The sequence below is a fragment of the Typopeltis vanoorti genome, chromosome 8 (genome assembly GCF_054136105.1).
Source record: "Typopeltis vanoorti isolate ZY-2024b chromosome 8, IOZ_Tvanoo_1.0, whole genome shotgun sequence".
Lineage (NCBI taxonomy): Eukaryota > Metazoa > Arthropoda > Arachnida > Uropygi > Thelyphonidae > Typopeltis > Typopeltis vanoorti.
In genome coordinates this window covers 123,486,736-123,503,204 of record NC_143556.1, presented here as the reverse complement: position 1 = coordinate 123,503,204, position 16,469 = coordinate 123,486,736, and the positions used below count along the sequence as shown (strand labels likewise).

General features: G+C 34.9%; 1 protein-coding gene across 4 annotated transcripts in view; it reads left to right on the top strand.

Moving 5' to 3' along the window:
* LOC150104326 (protein TANC2-like) overlaps positions 1-16,469 on the top strand; it is a 360,557-nt gene that overhangs the window by 142,071 nt on the left and 202,017 nt on the right. For all 4 annotated transcript variants that reach the window (XM_090396298.1, XM_090396296.1, XM_090396297.1 and 1 more), the window contains exon 3: positions 15,486-15,653. In XM_090396298.1, coding sequence (XP_090252424.1) covers positions 15,486-15,653 — 168 coding nt within the window. The remainder of the gene's footprint in view (positions 1-15,485; positions 15,654-16,469) is intronic.

Sequence of the window (16,469 nt, the reverse complement as noted above, 5' to 3'; positions counted from 1 at the left end):
TAGCGCAGATTTAATTAGGTTTATGAATAAGTGAGAAAAAACTGAATGACTGCATTCACATAATGTAATTTAGCAGTGTGTAATATAATGCCACTTAGATTCAAGTTTTACGTCCTTCTAAATATAACATCGATGTTATTTAAAAATGGTGCTCTTTGAAAATAAGATTTGAAGGACGACGTAACGTAAATCTTTAAATTCTCGCAAATAATTCGTAATTGGATATGAATCATGTTCAAACTATCCTATGAGGCTATCCATAACGAGCAAAAAATTGGACGAAATGTCTTTTCTCACCGACACATAAGGAGGGATGAGAAACATTCCAGTTTTTCAAACATACCCTGTCTTACTTCAAATTCCGAAACAAATAGCCAGTGGTTTTTATGTTTATTGTGTTGGTATATACAATAAACATAAAAATAACATATGAAAGTATGATCAAGAAAATTAGCCGTATTAGACATAATTTTTTGAATTTAAGGATAACTGATTATGTCCTTATAAGTACATGCAGATAAGTGGGAATAGGAAGATCATAGTTGTCTGAAGTCCTTTCAGAAATCCCTCCTTAAAATGAACAAATCAGTATATTGTATAATTGTCTCTCTTCCTCATTTTATTATTATTGTTTTGTTAAATATTCCACTGCACTAAGAGTTCAAAATAAAGTAATCCTATGTTATTCTAAGTCGTGGCATTTGGCATAGGTAACTTGTAACACAGTATAAAATACTTATTTTGGGTATTTTCTTTCCTTTTTTGTTTATAGATAAAAAGAAAAGAAAATAGTAAAGGATGATTTCTTATAGTTACTTCCGACCCGATATAAGTATGATGAATAATGAGATAGCAAGCTAGCAAATTAATTTTAACTGCTATTTCTGTATTAGAATAAATAGGTCACAATTATGTATTAAAACATCATACACAGTTAATCTTCGGAAAATGAACATGATGCCAACCTGTATATTATACACATCACTCATTTCGGTCCCCATGCCAGAGTACCCACGTCAGCACTCTATTAGGCAGATTTTAATTCTTCTTATGCGTAAAATTATTATTTCTGAGTTGGAAAATTAACAGTGCGAAGGACTACTTCATATGATTTTAAATATGTGCGGTGTTTAGCAACTGTATTTCTGATTTATTTTATTTTATTTTTTTATGCACATTAAACAAGTAATTTTGATATTCATTATTGATTTCACTCTATTACGACTTTCTGTAATGGGATGCGATAAGGAAGAGCATTAGTTTCCTTACTATACATCGTAGAGATGAACAGAGTCCTAGATACAGCTAATAACCAGAAAGGTGGAGAGAAAAAAGGACATTAGAAATATTTTGTGACTAGAAAGTCACAAAAAAGTCTCCAAAAAAGAATATGAGAAGACAGAAACAAATGGAGAGCTTTTATCTGTCTGACCTAATAATTTCTATGGGAGCAGTTGTTGATGATGATGACAACGAGGAAGAGGATTTTCTATAATAAATTTATTTGACGTGAAGTATGCGTAATCTCAACCAGCTTTTGAAATTTGAAATTACTTAACTAATTGGACTAATTAATTGAGAAGTTTGCCTGTCTTGTTGGCCAGGAGGCAACGTTTTTACTCTCATCACCCCATTGAGAGCAGATATGAATTCCATTGCTGTTGATGACTATGATTATCTTTAGATGGTAGGTGAACTTTATTGTTCGGTATATGATTACTGCATTGTTTATTTGGAGGCCTGAACCCTGCTTGAAAATTGTATTATATTTGGTTTTTAGAGGTGGATTTTATCTGAGGTCTTTTTATGAGTCCGCCAGATGATTTTTATTTTATTTTTATTTTTTAATTTTTATCATCCCTATATGCCAGTAGTCTCAAGACCTATAACATGAGAGCACCTTAATGTGCTCTCATGTTATAGGTTAAATTCTCATCACTTGTCCATCTTATTTCTTATGGCAAAAATAAGACAAAACAGCTGTAGGTTAATGTCTAATCTAGAAAGCCAATCCAGGGCCTCATCAGTCACCTTGTGGATGTTTTGGAGGTTACCACGAAATTGGCAGTCGTTTACAATATGAGTGATCGTCTGGGCTATGGGGGAAACAACTACAATAAGGGTGGTCTGACAGTTTCCATTTGTGTAGTAAGTAGCCACATCTGCCCTGGTTAGTTTTGATCCTGTTGACAGATGATCAAATCTTCCTAGGAAGAACAAAACCCCAGGCAGCAGATCACAGGGATCTATAACCAGGAAGCCATTTGTTTGGAGATTGTTGGACCATGTTCTCTTCACATGTCAGATGTTGATGGTAAAACAGCTGAAGAGAATTAATCCATGGACCTGGGAGGGTTTCCTGATTTTAGGCGAAGACTAGGTAGATTTTGAGAGTCTGGTGCAGGAGCGGGTTGCTCATTACGTTATTAAATTCTTCAATCGACGCTTGTCTTCTCCGTATATTTGGTGGAACAATGTTGGGTAGGACAGACATCCAGGGGAGAGGATTGCTCTGTGTCCCACTAATTGTGCGCATGGTAGAGTTTAGCTGGGTGTCTATGATGTTAGTGTGTGCACTTCCTTTCCAGACGGGGGCACACTATTCTGCTGCAGAGAAAGCGAGAGCTAGTGAAGACGACCTTAGGGCTTCTGCCCCCACAACCCCAGGTTGTTCCAGCAAGTCTTGAAATGATATTATTTCTCATTTAAATTTGTTAGACTGGTTGGTGATGTGCCTTTTATAGTTCAGGCTTCTGTTCAGGCTCACCCCAAGGTATTTAGGGTGAGACTCATGTTCTACCACTTGCCATAGAAAGAGAGGTTGAAGTGTCGATTTGCCTCTGTATTGTTTAGGTAGAATGCTGTGGACACAGTTTTTGTTTTATTTGGCTTCAGTTACCACTGCTTGAAGTACTCTTCCAGGATGTTTAGGTCTGTGTTCAAGGTTGTTTTCAGGTTCGCAAAGGAGGTAGACTGGTGTAGGATCGCTAGGTCATCGGCGTACATGTATTTGTTTGAGCTGGTATGTTGAATGTCGGACACGTAGATGTTGAAGAGTAAAGGGGCTAACACAGAGACCTATGGGAGACTGTTATGGAGGAATCTTCTCCTGCTCATTTTTCCACAAATATGGACCCGGATCTTTCTGTTGGAGAGAATGGATTCGTAAAGCTTGAAAGTATTTTTACACCTTATAATATTGCCTAGCTTTAGGAGGAGGCCTCTTATCCAGACTGTGTCATAAGCTGATGTTAGGTCAATGAAAGTGACTCTGGATTTAAGTTTCTTCTGGAAGCCTGCTTCCATCTGTGTTGTAAGGGCCAGGACTGTCACAGCAACTTATTCTCAGCCTGAAACCGGCTTGTTCAATGGGAGTTCTCTTTCGATTACTGGTGAAATTCTTTTAAGGAGAATTCTTTGAAAGAGCTTATAGGTGGAGCCACAAAAGAAGATACGTCGTAGATTTTTGATATCATTTGGATCTTTTTCTGGTTTGGACACATCAATTATTTTTGCTTCCCACCATAGTTTTGGGAGTTCTCCAGTTGTTATAATTTTTGAGAACAGGGCAGCCAGCCATGTTTTACCTCGTTGACCGAGATGTTTGAGAAACTCGGGAAGAGACCATCCAATCCTACAGCCTTGCCATTCTTGGTTAGTTTTAAGGCTTCCTTAAGGCTTCCATGTTCAGATATTTTCTGGTGACATATTACGGTTATTTTCTTGGTAGTTCTGGGACATATTTTGGAGGATTTCAGTAAATGGTTAGCCATTAAGTCTGGAGTTATCTCTGATGGTTTATATGTTGTTGGTTCTGTACTACCTAATCTTCTCAGAAGCGACCAGCTTTATTAGCTAGTTTTGGTGAAATTAAGTTCATGGATGGTTGAGATCCATCTACCCTTTCTGTTTTTCTCGAGCGTTGATATGAGCTCCTTAGCAGCAGTTGAGTATGCAGTTTCTTCATATTTGGCTATAAGTTTCTTAGTTTCCTTACTCGAGCATGGGATGTACTGTTTTCTGTAGCCTCTTGGAATAGATGTTTTGGCTGCAGTTTTGATTAGTTTAAGAAATCTAGGGTAGCTATTAGGAGTGGGTGGTATTGCTATAATGATTTCTATGATTTGTTCGATTTGTTTCTCAAATGCATTCCAGATAGATCTGCGAAGGTTCCATCTAGCAATTGCAGTGCCACTGAATTGTAATAATCTGGTTAACTGGATGAATATTTGATGTATGATGCAAAGCAAGAAGGCACTTTTCACTCAGCCAGATGAAACAAAACCTATACACCCAGATCTGTGCATACTCTCTAAAGACTCAGAAGACCACCCTCTGCAAACAACCAGAACTATCCTTGACAGATTCCCTAACAGCCAGCACTGTCCTACCTATACTAATAGAGACAGGCACATCAATCCCATTCATCAAAGTTGAGGGGTTTTGGATTTATTGGGGAAGACTGTTCCAAATGACAGATACATGTGGAATAAAGGAGAGGATGAAAAGTTGTTTGGGTGATTAAGCTATTAATGTACGATAGGTTTGTAAAGTTTCCTGGAGTTATCATAAAACATAATATTTTATGGTGCAGTTACAATCACATAGTTGAATTCTTCCTCAAATTTTTTTCTTCCTCATCCTTATAATTTGAAATCTAATGATTTTTTTTACCTGTATGTTTCATTTATACATTCGAAAAGTGAGAAGCACACAACATTGGAGAAGTGAGAAGCACTTGTGGAGAGGAAGAGCGAGAAGAATTCGAATCTCTAAGAAGCCTATTGATTTGGCTTCTTAGAGATGAATTGGCTTATTCAGTTTTCTCTAGTAGTCATTTATGAATATAAAAGCGGTTTATCCTACCGCTTGGTTTCTGTTTGGTTTGCAGAGAACTTCGTTTATTATTATTCGCTTCTCATCTTTGTTTTTCCTGTTCATAATTTCTCATTCGTCGACACTTTCTTTCGTTCTTTGTCCTCTTACTTTGGTAACAGTTATACTTGAGTGGTTTGCTTTCGATATATTTTGTTGGGTAGCATCTAATCTTATGCAGTGCTTTTAGCTCAATAGCAAGCCATGGGTAAGGAGTTAGTCCTCCTATTGGAACAACAAAGAGTTGCTCATTTTTAACAGGTATCACTATATATCCTACTCCCAGTGAATTTAACTTACCGGCTTTAAAGTCTTTAGATCCATGCTCTAAATCCTCTAAGTTTGGAGTTTTTTTTCTGGTCATTGCATCGTTGGAGCAGTATGAGGCACTGCTTAGCTTCAAAGAGAGCCATTCATCACTGAATTTTGAAATTTGAGGAAATTTTGAAAGTTCTATACTTAAAGGTATTCATTTTCAACTTTTTTTTTCTTTCAATTTTCTTCTTTCTATTACGATAGTTACCCATGAAAGAATTTATTTTAATTTAGTCTGAAGTTCAGTGAAGCAAGTAAGAAAATATATAAAATAATATTGTTAAGATCTGTTAGAATAATATAATGCCATCTTATTCTAAATGCTTTTCAATTGCTTAACAACGATTGCTTCTAAGATTTAAATTTGCTAATTTGTTGTTATAAGAAATGTTGTGTGTTTGTGTTTATATTGGAAATCTTTGTAATCTATGTCATAGATATTTGAACGATATTTAAATATCCGCTTTTTTTTTCGAGGAAAATGAAATAAAAATGATATATAAAATAACATATCTGATAAAGTAGTGCTCTACTCCTGTCTAGGTTTTCAAGCGAGACCAGTTCCAGGGAACACGATAATTGCAGCCGTGTGAGCTAGCATAGAGTAAATGGGCAAAACTTTATTCCAACAACGCCATAGAACTGTTTCAGCGTAATTAAAAAGTTAATTTCGTTATAGATAGGAAAAATACTCACTACGCAACCGCTGCTGCGACTCACTTAATAGTAAACTGCTTCACCAAACATCTGTTCATTCTGCCACGAACAGAACGGATGAAATCTGGAAAATTTCCGCGCCAAATTGTTCAGGGGTGGAGTTCTGGTCAGGATGCGATTACTCAAGTTAAAACTCTTTATCATTAACAAAAGTAGGCTAAAGCCGAGAACTTAAAGCATAGCATATTTGTAGTAAACACCAACTTGGAAATATGGGTTAGAAGTTTGTTAAATTACTTGGGTGGAGGGATCAACAGAAGGACATGAAAGAAGGAGGTGGGGAGCATGGGAATCTCCATTGGTGAGGACTTCATACTGATAGCCTTGTTCTCCTAAAATCTATCCACCCTTACCTTCAGAGGTGTGGCGTTCTGTGTAGGTTGCAGCCTACTCAAACACGGAGACAAGCAGTCTAGATTCCCTAAAGTTTTAAGACATGAACGATGGCGATTACACACCCTGTTACACAAATGCGTTTTTTTATTCTTTCTTTTATGCATTAAACATAGCACGTGGGGAATAATGACATTTGAACTGTGAAGTTCAGGCATCATTCAAAAATCATTATTTACTTACAGCGTTGGCATTTTTAAATTTATTTCTAGAAGAAATAATCGTCGGGGATAGAGAATGAAGAGGAACATGAACGACGGAGCTATTATAATAATGTTATATACCTTCTCAACAGAAGTTGGGAATAATTCAGTTAATTTATTACGGCAGAATTTTTCAATATGTTTATCTTATTTTTAAGTGGATGTTAATTTTCTGAGTTCATTTACTGATATCTTTCAGTTTAGTGTTATTACTCGAATTGATTCAAAAACTCAGCGTTATTGTATACCCTTTGAGAACAAAAACTGACGAACTTCATGAGCTACTGTCTTTGTTATATTCAGTAGCCCAAAGCGATCAGTGCGCATCGATATTTAAAGGATAGCTGTTAATGCTCTGACAAGAGATTCACCAAGGGGCCACTCCTGAAAGAATCTCTTTTACCATCTCACCACTGTAATTAATGACAGCCACGCCCTATCGACACACCCATTTCCCCGAATTCCCTTTAGGGATCGTCAACTTGCACAGATTCCCAGTGAGGGTTAACAGCTACTGTTTCGAATTGTCAAAGAACTTATACTTCGTATGATAACCACTCAAAAAAAAAAAAAAAGGTACACTTGTATATACATCAACGACTAAGTAATAGCTCTGAGGTGTATTGCCAGTTTTGTTTACTGTAAGGCACTTTGATTAATTTAACAAACCGGATATTTAGACGAAACCCCCCCCCCATTTTTCTATATTTATCGTTTATTTTCATTATTTTTGCTTTTTTATATATATTTTTTGTGTTTAGCTATTATATCGTAGAAGGATAGGAGTGGAGGGGAGGGGATAATGTTCCACATTTATACTTACTAGTGCCGTATTTGATCTAATTTATCAGTGTCGAAATATTTGTATTTTGTTGATTGTCCAGTATGTTCAATCCTACTGAATAGTTCACAAACAAAGAGTTTTTCTTAACTTGGTGCACACACACACACACACACACACACACACACACACACACACACACACACACACACACACATAGAAGAACATGTACGAATCAGAGAAATGAACTAAAGGACACATATAGTAGTAACTAAATAAATAAATACTGATACTTATTAAATATTAGCTTATTTGTTTAATTCACTTCTTGAAAAGTGTGAGAGTATAAGTCTCGCTTCTTACATAATTCTAACTTATGATTTTTCCAGGTAAAGAAATGAAGTTAAAATGGAGAAAGTTATTATAGGTATTATTTCTGGAAAAATTTCCAGAAAAAAACCAATGACATTATAAAAAAGGGATACTCCTAAACAAAAATAGGCTAAATAGCCATAAAAATAATAATGAAAAAAGTTGGTTTTAAGATGTTACATATATAAAGGCTCTCTGATTATGATCAGACCTTGGGGATTGCCGTTCCTCCGGGTTTGGAATTTAGGCTTTAGGTTTCTTGTTCCAGGTTTAACGTAATTAATTAAAGTGGGAGAAAAGAAAGAAAAAAGTTATGTTTTGTTTTTATTGCTGTTTTGGTAGATTCCAGGGAATTTTAAAATGAGAGAAAGTGGCGAAAAATAGAAAGGGACCATGAATTATTACATCTCCTGCTGCCAGTGCTAATTTTGTATCGGGAGGAAACAGTATTTCGGTAAAAGTTTACTCCTTGCATGAATATTGTTTCCATTCTGATAACGATTGTTTAAGTATTCCCCACCTCCCATCTCACTATTACCAAATCACTCCAAACTACCAAATCGTTACTCATTCTTTATTTTAAAAGCACGACCCAGCTGAATCCAGTTCAGCAATTTTTCATGCCTACAGAAAACAACGACCAAGGTAAGCTTTAATTGTTATCGTTTTTTTTTACTTTAAACAACAAGTAAATTTAGGGATCAGTTAGCCAAAGAAAAAATATTTAAAAAAATAAATAAATGCAGAAAATTTATAAATTAGGTAGCTTCTATTTTTAAACACAAACAGTTAATGTTAATCATCTTATTTTACTATTGTCATCAGTCCTAAAATAACACAACACAACAGCAGAAAATGACAAGAATATAAATTAATAATAAATGTATGATTACTTTCTTCTTTTTCTCCAAAATAATTCTCTCAAGATCATTGTTGATTCCGATTGCAGGTCATGTTTACTAATTAATGTATTTTTTTCCCCAAAAGCATCCCACTGCATTCGACATAATTCGACATTCGACATTTCAGTTAAAAAAATGTTTAAAGTGCATTGAATGCACCCATAATTTCAAATCACTTCATTTAAATAGAAGTACATTTTAAAGAGCAAATGGAGAGCCTTAGTCTAGTAGTTAGTGGCAGCACCATTTGATTAAAAAAAAAAAAAAAACGTTCTTGCATCAAAACAAGTGGAAGCATTTATGTGGAATATTATTCTAAATAGAATTAGTTGGAGTTATGGAGGTGGCGGATTTTATTATTGTTTTTATTATTATCCCATAAGCGTACTGGAAAACATGAAGATACACGCGATTTTCACGCATAATATACATTACATCATTAACTGCTTTTAGTAATCAACTTAAAAACCAGCCATAGAGCAAATGATTGAAAAAATTGTATAAAAATATTGATATCTTTAATAAAGGTATAAATTACAAACAGAAGTCCTGATGCATGAATTTTCCTATTTTTTTATTTATATTTTAAAAAATATTTATTATAATGAAAAATTTTGTTGAATGAATGAAACAATTTCCGGTATATGAATTTTCTAATACTTCCTTCTTATAATTGTTTATATTATTGCGAAATTCTATATACTCAATACAGAAGATGTTTATGAACCAAAGGATTTAATAAGTAAATTAGTTTGTTGTTTTTTGCTCAAGAATAGCAATGAATACGGTGAGCAATATTCCTTCACGAGAAAGAATGCAACCTCTGTTTTCCACATGATTAACATATTGCTGAGACACCTGTTAAATCGAATAGGAGAAGAGTGTAACATTATACACAAAAACACACGAAGGAAGGTCATTTGCACACATGAGTACAGGTCACTCTCTTACGATGATCATTTTAGGGCGAGGTTTGTCAGGAGCCTCTCAAGTACTAGACACTACCTTGAGATAATATATACATTCCTTTTAATTTATACCTTGATGTGTGTGTGTGTGTGGGAAGCACACGAGGGCAAAACAAGTCCTTGTGTTTGTAACAGCGACCTTGGAAGGTTGGGCGGAGATGAAAAATGACAACCTAATACAGTAGCTGTGTAATCTTTTAAAGTAATTATAAAGAACTCTGCTTCTACAAGTTGTAGGTGCGATTTATTATATACGAGAGGACCCAGGTATTATCTTTATAGGGAAATGAAAACGATTTCATTCGTTTTATTTTTGTGTGTTTGTGTGTTCTCATATGTAGATCTCTCAATATGAAAAAAACGCTTACATGATCATAATTATAATTTCTTCAGATATTAAACACTATCTTCCTAAGAGCTATTGACAAGCATTGCAGTATGATGATCATTCAATATGTTACTGTATTTTCTGACGTCTGTCTTCTTAAAACGTAGTTTAATTGATGATGAACTTGCTTCATAATACTTCCTTGTGCACTAAAAAGTTAGCAGTGATCTTTAAATGCAGAAATGAAATTTTCCCCCACGACTAACGACTTTCAAGTACATGCCTTGAGAAAAACATTTGCACAGTAAACGCCTGCTACATTTATTGACCGGCACTCTAAATTTTCGCAGAAACGAACACTTAGGAAACTGCAAACACCTGAATTCGCAAAGTTAACCCGATGATATTTAAGAGTATGCGTTGAATAAACATCACAGCCATTATGTGAGCACATAGTTAATTTTTGAAAAACATTATTGTAGCTCTTTTTGCTGGTGTTATTGTTTGAGTGACAAAGATTCGTAAATTTAAATTACGGAACTTTACAAAAACAATTGAGATCCTCTACTATATTCACAGACATGTAGTCATATAGATATTTTGTATATAAAGCGTTTTGGCAATCACAGTTAAATTATTTCTTAAGGGATATTCCATTCTAAACTCGTTTTGGAATATTTACGTCAGTACTGTTAGGAGATCTAAGAAATGCTGCTTACTAAGTTTCGTGTGACGGATATTCTGCTTCCCAGATATCTTACCGGTCCATTTAAAAGAGATTGCGTTAAGAAATTCAAGAAATGCGTTTTATATTCAGAGTGAAATAAAAGTACTCAAAAAGATATTTCATTCGATTTTTAATGTCAAAAAGTTGTTCACTTCTTATATTAAAAAGTCTTCTTTCACCAGAGGACATGTATGTTTTGATAAAAAATAAAGTTTCCTAAGCCTTCTTTATATGCAGAACTGATGACCATCATTAAAAGTTTTGTGCAATCCATCAAGCGATTTTGAATGACTAAAAACACTGTTTATCTCAGTAAATAATTAATTATTTTATTAATTATTTTATTTTATTTATCTCGGTAAATAATTAATAAAAATAAGGAAGGCATTCAAACACGAAAGTTATTTGTATAACGGGAAAGGTAGGCAATTAGCATTTTATTCTTGAAATTTTCAGTAAGCAGGTGAGAAAATTATTTTCAGAAAATCATAAAAAATAATTGATAATATATTCATGTGTAATAATAAGTTCATTTCTTATAATCATTGAATGTAGACAGAATTTTCTTTTATTAGTTTTCCTTTCCAATGGCCTGAATTTTTAATAGAAAATTTAAATCCCTAATTTGATTAATTCTATAATGGAGGAGTAAATTATTATTCCATTTCGAATCATGTTTCTTATAAAAACGGAATTATAAAAAAAAAAAAACGTTTTATCGTTAAGGACACTTAATTGTTTAATTATTGGTATAAAGATAGAGCTTGAAATTTCTGAGTTGAATCTTTGATTGTCCATGTTTCCGTTCTTTTCTCGAGACTTACCAACTACTTCTGTATTTGGGATGCCTTGATTTCTCATACACTAGCAAGTGTTGAAGTGAGCCACCTCCCTGTAGTGGACCCGGTGTACCTTCTGGTGACCAAGTTACCTACTACACATACCGGCCACTGAATTAGAAAATTTATGCAGATGTACATAAACGTCCCTTAAGCAGCATATATGCAAAATACTTGGTCACGTGCGTCACCACGTGTGGTAAGCAACTATTTAAGAATGCTGCTAGTCAGTAATTGGTAATATTGTTGATCATGGGAATAACAAAGGTACTTTTGGAAATCGATAAAGGGCTTATTGTTGCTGCCCGTCTGGCTGGAGCCACGATTTTCAAAACAGAGCTGACTGGTTTTTCAAAAGTGAAATATGTTTAATCAGTAGGAAAAATAATCCACATTGCTTGTCTAAGAGGTATAATTGTGATGCTGAGACAGTTCCCTTCGAGGAACGAGATCCCCTTCGTCTGAGAAGACTTGTAGAACTTAGAGTTTTGTGTGTGTAGAGTAATTGACTGAAGCGTTAATTGTAGGCTGTTCCTGACCCATATTTCACTGAACTGTGCTCAGAGAACTGAAGAGGATCGATATTGGTAGTCGCCTGCCTATACGGAAACCACCGATTTCTGCGAAGAACTGCAAAGTTCGTCTACAGTGGTATCAAGCACACCGTGACTGGACACTGGCGGGGAAAAAAGCCATGTGGTCCGACGGTCACGGTACACATTATTCTGTATTACCGATGGTAAGCAATGAATCCAGCTTTCCTTCTAAACACACCCTAAGGTACTGGAGGTGGTGTCATGGCGAGGGACATGATATCTTGTTACGAAACGGGTCCCCTGCTATTGCTGGAAGATTGGGTGTCCTACAAAGAATATCTGAACATTGTTGCTGATCAAGTACATCCTGCAATGTTGACTTTTCCTCCAGCAGGTGACGGCTCTTTCATGGACAATGCTACTATCCTTCGCGCAAGAATTGTTGAGCAGTGGTTGGTCAGCTAGCACAACGACTTCCACCATCTTCCCTGGCCACCACAAAGCCCGGATCTGAATCCCATTGAGAATGTATGGGGCATGTTAGAAAAGCAGATCTGTAAAAGTTCTCTTCCGTCAAATGTGAGCAAATTAAAGGACTGTGTGGTACGTTTTAAATAGATGAAATCACCTTGTGGAATTTATGCCAAACCGCATATGTGCTGTAATTCAGGCTAAAGGAAGTCCAACACTACTTTGGATGGGCAGTTGATGGAAGCACATGAATTACGACTGTCTCTGCCTGGACATGGGATATGGCATTATGCTCTTCCAACGTCAGTGTATCCGGGATGGAACTCTCCTCTGGCCTGGATTAAAATACATATATTGTATGTAATCAAAACTAGAATCAATGCTTTGCCAATTTGAGCTCTTAAAACTCTGGGGGGGGGACTAATGACAAGATGCAGAGCAGGCTGTCATAGTGTAGAAAATTTTGCTCATGTTGAACACATGGAGAAAAACCATGAGAATACGCATCGTAGTAAAAGGTTATAGAGAATAGGTTACGGGAAAAAGGTAGAATAAGAGCAAAAGGTCCCCACTATTCGGACTAACACGGAATTGAGCAAGCCTAACATTACGATGTCACCAGATGAGTAAAGTAAGAAGATGAATTAGCTATCTTCTGCAGGTCATGAATGTTCTGCGATCACTCACTACCCTACATCGAGAAAAAGTTCCTGATATGCTGAAAACTAAGATTTGATGAATCTGCTTAAAAATATCACCACATTGCAACAAAATATGCCTTCTGAATTGTATCCTTTTCAGTGTATGATGCTAACAAAGTTATGTGGACTTATTAAGATTTGGACTATCTAGGGCTATTTTTTCTTGCAAGAACATTTTTACATTCTTATTCTCCATTTGAATGTGCTTAATTCTTCAAGATTGAAGCAAAGTTTTTTTTTTTTTTTTCATTTTCTTCCTTATTCACTTGTCTTACACGTTATTTTTATAATTCGAAAGTGCTGCTTAAGGCGATGCAATTTAATTTGAGATATCATTGGTTGGTATTTGCAATACAAAGGAAGAAATTCATTTTTGTTAATTTTCTTTATTCTATCAAAAGGACAAAAAGCAACCAAAATCAGCGGAGTAATAAAAAAAAAATTCCGTAGATATTTTGATTTCCAGACCGTAGTGATAGATATCAAAGTTTGATATTATATATCGAAATAATAAGTGGCGAAAAGGAAAAAAACAGTACTGTACAGACATCAACCTGTTTTCTATTGAAGACCTCTCTTTGTTTATGCATAATAAACATATTCCTTTTTTTTTCCCCCTTCTGACTGAATATCAGTCATAGCTGGAAAGAAAAACCATCGATTTTCTTCATGTGAACCAGATCTGAAATATCCCAATATATATTTTCAATCCTATCATAAAAGTAATATAAATAAAAATAAAAATAAACAAATTACCAGTAAACTGCATAATACTAAGGCAGATTATTTTCTCATTTGAAGTGCTGAATTACAAAAGTCGCTGAGTATGTTTTTGGGATAAATAAATAACAAATCGTGCCTCAGTATGGAAAATTGAACAAATAGATTGAACTGCACAGTTTGTGAGAAAAAGAAAGTTATCTATAAAGGTCGCGAAGTTGGATCACTTTAAAACTCGAGAAGTTTTCTTCTGCTGTTTAAGTAAAAAAAAAAAAAAAAAGAAAGAGAAAGTTTGCTTTCATTTGGCGTGACGAAAACCTTAAAATGGCAAACTGATGATAAATAATGTAATGCAGTATGATCATTCAGTTCATTGTAAAATAAATAATTCGCAAAATAGAATTCTTCCGACAGGTATCGGATATTTCCAGGGCTATACAGCGTCTTAATTTATTATATACTGGCAGAGTCACTGAAGAATAACGTTTACAGTGGAGACAAAATCAATACATAATTTTACTTTTTTGGAGGGGAAGAGGGGGGGGGGAGTCCATAATTTATCCCAGAAATTGTAACTAAAGTTTCAGATGATTTTTCACTCCCGACCGTGTTTGATATCATACGCTTAATGAAACATAAGGAGTTTCTGAAGTCCACAGTTCATATGCTAACTAAAGCTCACGATCATCAGCCTGACTAATGCAAGATATTCATATAAAAAAAAAAAAAAAACGATAAAAAAACTAGCAGCACGTTTAAAGTGCTACCGTTTTAAGGGATTTCCTAACCCATCAGGTTAATTTCAGGTTTAAATTCTGATTCCTTAATTAAATATCTAGAACGAAGGAGACGTAACAGCCGCTAAAAGGCATTCACTTAATTTTGCCGTAAGCTTTTCTAACTTACTTACTGCCTCCAAGTGTTAGCGCAAAGAATTAGAAAGGGGGAAAAAAAAAGAAAAAAAAGAGAGAGAACTAACCAATTAAAGCGATATATTAGCTTTGGAACAACTGTTTTGGGAATCATCACTAGAGTATTACCTACCTAAATTGCCGCTGAAATGCGTTAGAGCCTTGCACGATAATTGCACAACAAATTAAATTACTTGAGGGAAGCTTGTACCAAACGCACGTTAATGCTATATTTATAGTTAGGTTATCGCTTATCTTGCTATAATCCCTTTTTCTGCTATCTACCTGCTAATTATCAAGTTGTAACAACGCCGCAAAAAATAACTCAAGATCAGTTCGCTTGTGAAATAAATTCGAGATATCCAAAATAAATGAATTATTCTTAGGGAGTAATCAAGTATTATTATATTATTTAAGATAACTAACGCTCCCCCCCCCCCCGCAGAGTTGTTTTTTAGTACAAAATAACTTGAAATTTTGCCATACAGACAAATCTGTCTTATTGATTTACAATTGTCGATGGTCAGTGAATTTTTAATATGAAACAATGTTTCACATAAATCAACAATATATTTTAAAAGATTGCGAATTTCCAAGCTCCCAATTCCTGTTATATACCATATCAGATGTGCATAAAATTACTCTTTCAAACTAAATTTCGTATGCTCTCCAGTTTTCATTTATAAATGCATACCTGAAAGACTCGGTTATTTTTCTTCCACATAGATATCAAGACTGTGCGGAAAATGATGCTCGACAGTGGCGCTGCGTGCTGTCCGTCCTGTCATATGCCCTTTGACAAAGGTAAACGACGTAGGTTAATCGACACGTGCGGTCATGAGATATGCTACTCCTGTGTCAATTCTGACCATTGTCCCCTCTGTTTATTAGATGGTAAGTTGGTCTTTGCATATCTGCTGTATGATGTGATAGCTTTTTTTTTTGTCTGTGTTTATTTACAGATGTATGTATTTCTTCTCACACAGTTTGCTTATCGTGTGGTCTTTAAAAACAGGGATTAAATGTTTTCCCAAAACTACTGTTCCGCAGTAAATGGGCAAAGTGCTCTAATTGCACAGAAAATATGCACTGCAATTAGATCACTGCACCCATTTACTGTCGCAGAGGAGTTTTGGATAAACCTTTAAATCTCAATTTATGTCAATTCTTGGCAATACTGGGGCGGAATTTCTTGATCGTAGATGGGGATGAGCTTGTTATGAAATTGTTCAATGATAATAATTCAAAGGTTATATTTTAAGAGCCGTTAGAGTCGTAGAAGTGCCTCACATTTCATAATGCCTACTTACTTGATAGTCATTTGCAGTTTCATTGTTTGAAAACGATATCATTCGTTTTCCTCTGGATGGGATAATTTTGTATTCATATAATAGTACTTTCGCAAATTATATATATGGCGTACACGTAGAATACTGCGATTTTTTCAGACCACTCACGATATTATTATTATTATACTCTCAAGTTAACGCTTATCCGTGTAATAATTTCTCTTGCAAATTATTACGTATCTTAATTACTTTAATTTCACACTGTTTAAATTCAATGTAAAGCTACACACGTTTTACAAAAATTATTATAACTTTCAGTAACCAGCCAGTTCTATACTCAAACTTCATAGGATTTAGTTTTTCTTCATTTCTTCTCTACAGTTTTTTTTATCTGTTGACTACCTATAGTGTGCTCAAATCT